This window comes from Cajanus cajan, chromosome 8, assembly GCF_000230855.2.
Source record: "Cajanus cajan strain Asha chromosome 8, NIPB_CcT2T_4, whole genome shotgun sequence".
Taxonomy (NCBI): Eukaryota; Viridiplantae; Streptophyta; class Magnoliopsida; order Fabales; family Fabaceae; genus Cajanus; species Cajanus cajan.
The window spans coordinates 10,422,167-10,432,601 of record NC_138524.1 but is presented as its reverse complement, the minus strand read 5'-3'; the positions used below and the strand labels follow the sequence as shown (position 1 = coordinate 10,432,601).

Here is a 10,435-nt window from a genome sequence, read left to right as displayed (position 1 = left end):
TAAATTATATATAAATATGAATATATAAATTATATATTTAAAAAAGTTATTTTTATCTATTAAAAATTTATTTTAAAATATTAGTATTTAATTTTATATATAATTATGATAAATAATTACTAATTCTATTATTAATTTTTTTTAAAAATATTTTATATGAGATAAAATTTCATAATTATGTTTTTAATCTGGTAAGTAATAAGTAAATGATGGTGTTTTTGGGTTGAAAGAGGAAATAATATATATTTATTTGGGAATTATTGTAAGTGCTTCCCTCCACATCTATATCCGAACCAAATTCCCTCCTTCTGCTTCTCTCTCTCTTTCTCTTTCTCTTTCTCTTTCCCTCGTTTTCTGCTCTCTTTCTCTCTCCCGCTTCTTTATTTTTCCGACTTGTCAGATCTCCCTTTCCATTCCCCCTAACCCCTCCGATCCTCCATCGCCGGCCGGCGGATGTCCGCCTCGCGCGCTCCCCCCGCCGCCGCCGCCACCAACCCCTCCGACCAGATCATGCACTCTATGAAGCGCCAACTCCCCTTCTCCTCCATGAAACCGCCTTTCCTCGCCGCCGGCGACTACCACCGCTTCGCCCCCGACCACCGCCGGGCCCTCGACCAAGAACCGGAGGCCATCGTCGTCAAGACTCCCGTCAGTGCTCCCTAATTTCGCCTCGTCACAATTTTCGCTGCTTTTTTGTTTTTGTTTTTGTTTTTGTTTTTGTTTTTTGTCTTTTTAATCTTTCGGCGGTTATTTGAGTATCAGAGTGGGGTTTTCAGTTTAGGTGAGAGTTTGCGGAGGAGTTGAGATCTGCTCAATTGAAGGTTTTAATTAGTTGCTCAGTTGTTAATTTGTTGGAATTAGTCGGTGAATTGGTTTCGGAGTTAGCGTTGGAGCTAAATTGTAACTTGGGGGTTTAATCACTGGTAGTTGAGGTTTAATTTTGATTTTCTCAGGTTAAGGCGCGTTAGAGATTATAAATATAGTATGTGTGAAATTAATTGAAGGAAAAAGGCTTTTGTGTTCATTTGTTTTAGTCTCTTCTGTAATATGAACTTTGGGTCTGTTACTATAGCAATGAGGAACCTGAGAGGATGTGCTTGTTGATTATCCAGAAGTTGAGTTTGTATCGTAAATTGGGCAATTTTAGTAGGAAAGGAGCCAGTGGCAAGGAAACAAATTGGTTGTATTTGATGGTTTGAAGTGCTCCTAAAAAGTCCCATTGAGTTTATAAGCTCATTTGGATATAAGTTTAAAAGAGTTTTTGAGAGTTTCTCTATTAATAATAAAGAGTTTTCTTTTTTTCATTAGAAAAGTTCTCAAAAACATTGCTAACTTGGATCCAAACAAAATTTATATGTGCATTTTTTCTTTTGACCTTGTTATTTTTTAGTTCAATCATTTTACTCAACCTTGAAGTAGGAGTTGTGGCCTTACCAAATGCATAGGTTACTGGGGATTTGATTTGACCAGAAATGAAATGAGTGACTGCATCCATATCGTGATGCATTTCTTTTGGGGTGCCTTTCATACTATTAGATTAAAGCAGTTGTACATTTATGTACATGTGTCATGCCTAGTCCTTTTGTTTGGGGCTTTGAGAGAGAGATTTTCAACTGAGGGGTTCACATTAAGTGATCACAAGCTAACAAGATAGGAAAATGATTCATGTGAAAAAATGAATTATGCATAATCTTGTAATGGATTGACCTACCAATTGCTATAAATGCAGTGGAGTATTTCCTTTTAATTCTTTCTCTTTTCAGAGAATCTATTGACATATTTACAACTATTGAGATAGTCCTTTGTTGTCCTTTGGTGATATTGTAAGTAAATATTGCTTTGTAGTTATATTTTTGCAATGCTTTGGACCTAAGTTTAGATTGGCCATTATGGTCAGATCATTGTGATATGTGAATTATTTGTAAAAACATAATTCTTACCATTCTAATTTCTCTTGTTTATAATTACTTCTATTGATTGCTTTTCATGTACAGCAACTGAAGCGAAAGAGTGAAGTGGCTGATTTTGAAGCTGATTCTGGCGATAGGATGACTCCCGGATCTGCTGAAGCAGCTAATAGTCCTTTTCAGACACCTGTTTCAGGAAAGATGGGAAAGGGAGGCAAATCCTCTAGGCTGACAAAATGTAACAGGCCTGGAGCTCAAACCTCAGGCTCAAATATTGGTGAATATCTTCTTTCAAACTTTGTATAATAGGTTATATGTTTTTATTTTTAAAAAATATCTGAAGAAAATTCAGGTAAAACAATATTTTCTTTGCCTGTCAGCTAACATAGCATCATTCCTGCCTGTCAGTTTTGGTGTGCAAAAAATTTAGATATTTTTTTTTTTGTGTAAACTTGACAGGTTCTCCAGCGGGCAATAATCTCACTCCTGCTGGTCCATGTCGTTATGACAGCTCTTTAGGTATAATAGCTTTTTTCAGTTCATTGTTGATCATGAGTGTTTTATTGTTGTTCAATTCTTTATGGCGTAAATTATACTTCAATCCCTTGAAGTTTCACCCTTTTGCAATTAATGGCCCCCTCAACTTATTTTGTGCCTTAACCCCTCTCAACTTGTAGTTCAAACACACACACATATACTTTGGTTTAAGTATAAATCAGTAATTTTAAACTACATTTACATCAGTTGTTTACACATTATCTCATTGTGGTATAATATTTTAGCAATCTACCCCTCTAAAGCTGTTGCTTATTTTATGCATTACCTTCTGGAAAAGACAAAACTTTTAGAGTTACATAAAGGTCAGCAAACTATCAAAGAACCAATGAAAACCAAGTTGAATTGCAAACTTCACTGAACTACACCAAGAAGATTCATTTCTGCCAACCCACTCCCCTATATTCTTTTTGCTGCCAACAGTGGATGCACAGGTCTGAACAGTCACCACTATCCAATTTTTGTGTAGTTTTGAGTAGAAAGGGATCACAATTGGTACTCTATACATCCGTCAACATGCTTGTTGGGCAGCATCAAAATAAAAACTGTAAAAGGATCTTACCCACAGTTCTGTTGATGAACTGGTTAACCAAATGAAAAAAATGGTTTTTTAATTACAGTTCAAAGAACTGGTTTTTAAATGTTGTGTGGTTTAGAAACTGATTCTGTAATTTAGTTTGATTACAGTTTGGTTCAGTTTTTGAATCAAACTAACCATGTCCTATATGGATAGGTTGAGTAAATGTTAAATTGCCATTGAAGTTAACTGAAGTTAACGTTTTCAAGTTAAACCAAAGTTGAGGGGGATTTAGTTACAAAAAAAGTCAGTTGGGTTTATCTGAAAATGGTGAAACTACTGGCGGATAAAGTGTAATTTTCCTTTTGTTTTATATGTTTACTGACAAAATGAAGTCTCTACAAGCATTTTAATTATTTTATATATCATTTTAATAAAAAAATAGGTCTGTTGACAAAGAAGTTCATCAATTTGATCAAACAAGCTGAGGATGGTATCCTTGATCTGAATAAAGCTGCCGATACATTAGAGGTTAATATATTTTCATCTGCTCTAATGATTGCATGCTGTAAATTTTGATTATTTGATTTTTTTTTTTTTGTATCTACAGGTGCAAAAGAGGAGAATATATGATATAACCAATGTTCTTGAAGGGATTGGCCTGATAGAAAAGAAACTCAAGAACCGAATTCAATGGAAGTAGGAATTTCTATACATCTGTCCTTGTCATATTTGTTTTCTGATGTATTGAAAGTTTGAAACTCTCTTACCAACTCCTTTGATGATTGGTCAGGGGACTGGATGTTTCAAGACCGGGGGAGGCTGATGATAGTTTTGCTAGTTTACAGGTTAGGACTTAGGAATGATTCAATTTTCTGCTTGGAATTCACATGGAGATGGTTTCTTTGGAAGATATAAAGCCTGTTTATAGATTTGACTTATGATTTCCTGTCAAGAAACTTTGCCTTTTTCATGCTGAATTTAGCTTGTTAAATGATTTTATGTGGTACAGCTTGTGAAACATATTTTTATTGAAATAAATGTACAGACCTTCTGACTTGAATTTCAGTAATTTTCTTAGCAATGGGTGTTGTGATTGAATTTATGTTGATATAATTTATTTTATTTGTTAGGCTTCAATGATAAATTGATAATATTAATTCCTGAAAATTTGTGTTGATTTCTTTTTGTTTCTCATCTGCAGGCAGAAGTTGAAAATTTAACAATGGAGGAGCACCGGTTAGATGAGCAAATAAGGTGAGTGCAATGCCTTGGTTTATTCTTCTCTATTTAATTATTGCATTGATTTTGTTATCTATATTAACTACGTTTAAATTTTCTAATTATTGCAGGGAGATGCAAGAAAGACTGCGGGATCTTAGTGAAGATGAAAACAACGAAAAGTAATATTTATTTTGCTTTGATTCATTTTTGGGCTATTTGGTCACAATTTTAAGTTTATAACTATATATGACATGTTTTTTTTTTTTAAATCTACTTCCACCTTCATAGGTTGCTTTTTGTGACTGAGGAAGATATAAAGAATTTGCCCTGCTTCCAGGTTAGTTTCCTGATCTACGTTCTTTGCATCTTGCAATGTAATGTTTTTTTGGATGTTAACTGAATCATTTGTCTTTACTGCTAGAATGAAACCTTGATAGCAATTAAAGCTCCGCATGGCACCACTTTGGAGGTCCCTGATCCTGATGAGGTAATTTGAGAGGGTATGAGGAGTTCAGCAGAAGTTATTCATATCATATGCATCTTTCTGATTGTAATCCCCCCTTTTCCATTAGGCTGTTGATTATCCGCAGAGGAGATACAGGATAGTCCTCAGAAGCACAATGGGCCCAATAGATGTTTACCTTGTTAGGTATGCTTACTTTTTTTTTCCTTCATTTTTTTATAGTTCTGAAATCATTTACCACAAGGGTTAATTGCAATGGTATGATCAGATGAGGCAATGATGTTTGACAATTACAACATGTTATAAAGTCAATATTCCTGACCTCCCCTTTCTCTCTTGCCATTTTAGTCAATTTGAAGAAAAGTTTGAAGAGATTAATGGTGTTGATATTTCACCCAAACTTCCATCCAGTCCAGATGTTAACAAGCATCAATCAACGATGGTCCCAGAGGATAGAGGGAAGGACATAGAAGTGCAGGGACAAGAAGTTCAAGGGCCCAGTTCAGATTTTGCTGCCTCTCAGGATTTCGTGAGTGGGATCATGAAGATTGTTCCTTCAGATGTTGCTGTAAGTATCACCTGTCTGTGAGACATTTGTTGTATTTATAACAATTCTAATGCGAGAATATAGTCTTATGGACTATGGCAAGTGGTAACAGTCTCAACAGCTGTAAGGAATATTTAAACAAATCAATTATCGCATATTCCGTTTTGTTTTTTGAAGGGGGAAGGGGGTTATCAATTTTTGCATTTTCATATTGCAACTTGTAAGCATAAAGTGATATCGTTACTGATTTAAGAAATGAAAGTACAAGTGTTGGAGCTTATTTGAAACTTCTTTTCTCTTTGCAGAGTGAATCTGATTACTGGCTTTTATCAGAAGCTGAGGTTTGCATAACTGACATGTGGAGAACAGAACGTATATCCTCTCTAAATTCCTTAGCTTCCATTTTATTCTTTAGATATATCATGCACTCCCACAGATCAGGAGGGGAGGGGTTTGAGAGTTTCATTTTCTTTTTTAAATTCAATTAAATATGAATCTAGGCTTGATGTTTTGAAACTTTACATTTACAGCTGAAGTTGAATGGAATGAACTGGATCCTCTTCAAGGAGATTGTTGTATTACTCGCGAGAACACTACGACCCCAAGTCAACCTTCAAATGTAGCTGAAGTGTCTTCCGCGCCTAAACCTACTGTTGGAGGTTGAAGCTTCCGAAGGATACATTGTGAATATAAAAGGGAACGTGGTACTCCTTTCCTGCTGAGAACCTATGACATCCAGCCATCTCCCTTTTGTATCCTCTCTGCATAGTCCTGGAGGTTGGATTGAAGGTTCCATGAAGATGCTTTCTCATGTTTCTCCAAGTAAATATTACATAACCTAAGCGACCTTAGTTCAAGAAAAAAATTCTTTCTGCTTTGCTGAACCCTTTGTATATTATTGTAAGTCTTGGTTTCTAGTTTACTTAGCTCGATGTCTTATGTTTGGCAAGCAATAAAAACACTTAGGAATGCAAATTGAAAGAGTTACGCTCCCGGTCAATGTTATAATAACGTATCACTATTCGTCAATTTCAATTGTTGCAATGCTTGCAATTCAGCACTGTTGTTGAAATGACAAAATTTCATCTGGGAGTCTACCTTCTCGCTTCTCTGTTCCTCCCTCGATATCCCAATGTGAGGTATATATAACCAGCAACTTACTAGTAGCCATATACCGATTCTATTAAAATGGAGGATGCAACCATGCAAGTGAATTATAGCAATGTCAGTGACGTACACTTGGCGAATAGGTTTTTTTTTTATTTTTTAATTAAACCATTTTCATTTTCGTTATGTAATAAGGATGTACATGCCCAAGTATGGAAAACATGTCCAAATGGCAATGGAAATGAAGATACAATGTAGAAGCACATTACAGGGGAACACTGTTTGGCATCTGAAGGTATGACTACAAGCTAATTATCTTTCTCCACCTTCTTTCCAATCCAACCAGCCACAATTGGGGTAAGAGCTACTGTGGGTGGAAACCTAATAGGAGATGCAGCTTTATGTGCAGCATATGCCAAAGCAAAGGTACCAACTTTTTCGCCAGTCGCGTCAGTTGAGATTCCAACCTGAGGATAAACACGCAATTCATTAATCCGAAGCAAATATAGTCTTAAACTAGTTTGCAATCTACAATAGGTTTTGTTTTAATGTTACACCTTCTGCAGTAAACTTTGGACATCAATTCCAGCGCTGATCAATGCATAACAAAGTGCGAAAGAGATCAATGACAGAGTAATGGAGGTTGCCAAGTATGCTCCTCCATATTTTGCAAGCAATTCCTTGGCTTGATCACCCTTCGATTTCTGTTGGTCAGAATTGCCCTCAACATTTCCTTCCTCTTTGGAGCTGAAAATCTGCGACAGACCATAATTTTCATTTTAGAGATACAAAAAGGTACCGAATACTGATTCAATACTTAACATTCCTCAAAGATCAAAATCCACCCACCACCCATCAGTTCCTCACCGAAACTGGAGAAAAAACACGAGGCGAAATGAAGGAATAGAAACAAACCCTACAATTCAGGGATAAACATACAAGCAAAAGCTCAAAAGGCTATGACTTAAAAAATAAAACTTCAATCAAGTGGCACATAATAGCTGCATCAAGGAAGCTACCCGAATTCGATTTGACAAGCAAAGCTAGTCATTTGCCTCACTGTTTAAAGACTACTCTTTCAAGGTTTCTGTTTCTGTTATCGGAAAATTCAGCAACAAAAACATCCTTGGAGTATACTTATGAATTTCTCTCAATCCAAATTGTGCTCCTTCCTGAAGCACACTTAATAGAGTAGGAAACAATACACTTCGCATAAAAGCCAAGAAAAAAGATGTAGCTTATCAACAAAAACACGAAACACCCAAAAACAAGAAACCTTTGATTTGTAAAATTGGAATCTTTTAGTCAAAAAAAAAAAAAAAAACCGAGAGAAAGAAATGGGCACCTTCCAAAGACCAGCTTCAAGGCCATACTTCTTTGTAACTTCCTCAGGCGAAGGGCTTTCAATTTCCTCTGTTTTCTCTCTAAGGGCTCTCACTCTGAAGCCCTTAACATGGGATTTAAGTGTGTGAAATGAAGCAGGAGTGCAAAGTCTATTAGTCCCTTTGCTCAGTAACGAAGCACAAGAAGGCGATGGGAGTAGCAGAGATGTCGTCATTGTTGGCCCCTCACAAATCTTGTAGATAATAATCTAAGAATTTGTTGTGTGATGATCAAATTGAAAAATCAGAGACACGAAAAGTGTTATGTGTGTTCACTTGAACCAACAAAGAGAGAAGATAGTAAACGATAATGATTGGACAAAATATGAGTTTTTAATTAGATGTTGTTAAGTCCACACGACACGGTTAATGCACGAACTCAGTGTGGCAAACTCTTCTTTGTCCGTTGCAATGGGCCTCTCAAATAAGCCCAATAAGAGAATGGACCCACGGCACGTGCCACCCTTCAAATTTATGGTCACCCAGAGGGATGGACACGTAGCAAGCAATACTACCACAAATTTTAATGAATCTGTTTTATTTTTAAAAAAAAATTATGCTAATATATTTTATAGCATACTTTTTTAATACAGTTTTTATTACTATCAAGAAGTAGTTATTATCATTTAGCAATAATGTGATATGCATTTAGATATATGATATCAATAATTATTTAAAATAAACATAAATGTCTATACGAATGTTATAATCCTTTTTTTTTTTTTTTGAAAACCAAATGTATCATTTATGGATCGATTATGCTTGGGTTAAGTAGAATCATAATAGATCAATTTACGTGTTTATTAAATGCTTCAATTCAAAATTACTAGTTATCGCTTTGCGTTAGTTGATTCAAGTATTCTCTGAGACCAAATAATAATAGTTTGATTGATTCTAATACCAACATATATTGTTTAGTTATTTTAATATTTGAATGACAAGTTTCCGAATGAGAAGATAACGATGAACTGCTCGGTCTAGACGTTTGTCTTACACAAGACTTGATTTTAAATTATGGTATGAAATGGGAGAAATTCTCGTGGATTTGAAGAATAAGACATGTAAGGATTTATGTTTTATTTATTTATTTTATCTACATATACTAGTAATAAAGAAATATATAATTTTATTTTAATAATTTCTATATTATATTTCATTTTATCTTTTATAACTACTAAAAATCACTCAAATCCTTCAATTAACCATTAACTATTATAAAATTTTAATTATTTTTATTTTATTTACTTTAAAGTACATAGAATTATAAAATACTTTTTTTGCGCTAGTCAGATATAATATTGATGTGAATTTTATCTATTTTAATAAAGTATTTTTCATACTATGCATCAAGTCAGTATAGTATAAAGTTATAGTTAACCATAATCAAGTTGGACCTATCATTTTGGGAAAGGGTCTTTGTTAGGGGACCCTCTTTTCTCCATATCTATTTGTGCTTGGGATGGAAGGTTTACCTGAATTATCAAACATGCAGAGAACATAGGTGATGTGCATGACATACAAGTGTGTAAGGATACCTTAAGAGTTATTCATCTTATGTTTGCAAATGACTGCTTTCTTTTCTTTTGTGCATCAGAAAAGGAAGTTGAAAATGTAAAGAACATACTTCAAGAATACAAGCTACTCTTGAGACAAGCAATAAACTCGACAAAATCAAAAGTAGTGTTCAACAAGAATGCTTCTAAAGACCTCAAAATAACTATATCTAGGTTGATTGGTGTTCATGAAGAACAAGACCTAGTAGATATTTGGGTTTTCCATTTATGATTGGTCAAAATAAGAAGGAAATATTCAAATTTATCAAAGATCGTATTTCGTGTAAAATTCAATCATAGTCTATTTTCTCTCTCTCCATGGCTAGAAGGAGATTATGATAAAATTTGTTGTTTAGGTCATTCCATCATATGATATAAGTGTATTTATGCTTCCCTTATCCCTAGGTGATAAGATAAAGTGCATGATGAATTCATAATAGTGGGTTTCTAGTTCTAGACAAGGAAAAAAAATTAACAATTAACCGGTTAAGATGCAATAAAATGATTGTAGAAAAGGAGCATGGGAGCAGTGGCGGAACTTGAATATAATATTATGGGAGCAGTGGCGGAACTTGAATATAATATTTGGGGATGCCAAATTAATCTTTTTATATATAAATTAAATATTTTATTAATTAAAAAAATAATATAATTTTTTTTTCTACTCAAAATAAACATACGTAATAATAAAATCTTAAAAAATATTATCATTCATTAATCATTTTATAAAATAATCATATAAATATAATATAATATATATATAAATTATTTTTTTTAGAAAAATCTGGGGGTGTCGTGGCTCCCCCGGTCCCTAAGAAGGTCCGCCGCTGCATGGGAGAACGGGGTTCAAAAATATTCATACATTCAACCTTGCTCTACTAGGTAAGCATGCTCGGAGAATAATTACAAAACATGAATCCTTGAGTAGCAAATTTTTTAAATCCAAATACTATCTAAATGGCAACTTTGTAGGAGCTCAACATGAACATAACCCAAGCTAGACCTGGTGCAACATTTGGAGCACCCAACAACTCATCAAGGAAGGTTATATATGGAGGGAAGGTAATGGGAAAAATGGGGAAAACATTCAAGTATGGGAAAATCTGTGGCTAAAAAACATTAATGGAAGTTATCTATTACAAATGCATGGGATTGATGGTCTTTGGGATATCAGAGTGTG

General features: G+C 34.5%; 2 protein-coding genes across 2 annotated transcripts; one reads left to right on the top strand and one right to left on the bottom strand.

Moving 5' to 3' along the window:
- The first annotated feature begins 270 nt into the window (after nt 1-270).
- LOC109798410 (transcription factor E2FB) lies at nt 271-6,310 on the top strand. Its single transcript, XM_083062096.1, has 14 exons — nt 271-648; nt 1,995-2,184; nt 2,367-2,426; nt 3,425-3,510; nt 3,590-3,678; nt 3,773-3,827; nt 4,184-4,236; nt 4,332-4,382; nt 4,492-4,540; nt 4,625-4,690; nt 4,776-4,852; nt 5,015-5,234; nt 5,519-5,585; nt 5,744-6,310. The coding sequence occupies exons 1-14, from the start codon at nt 454-456 to the stop codon at nt 5,875-5,877; spliced, it is 1,392 nt and encodes a 463-aa protein (XP_082918222.1). The 5' UTR covers nt 271-453; the 3' UTR covers nt 5,878-6,310.
- Nucleotides 6,311-6,531: 221 nt separating this feature from the next.
- Nucleotides 6,532-8,036, bottom strand: LOC109798411 (FAM210B-like protein). Its single transcript, XM_020358671.3, has 3 exons — nt 7,666-8,036; nt 6,878-7,075; nt 6,532-6,787 (listed from the first exon to the last, which is right to left on the bottom strand). Exons 1-3 carry the CDS (start codon nt 7,876-7,878, stop codon nt 6,629-6,631), a joined length of 570 nt encoding a protein of 189 aa, XP_020214260.1. The 5' UTR covers nt 7,879-8,036; the 3' UTR covers nt 6,532-6,628.
- Between the last annotated feature and the right edge of the window lie 2,399 nt (nt 8,037-10,435).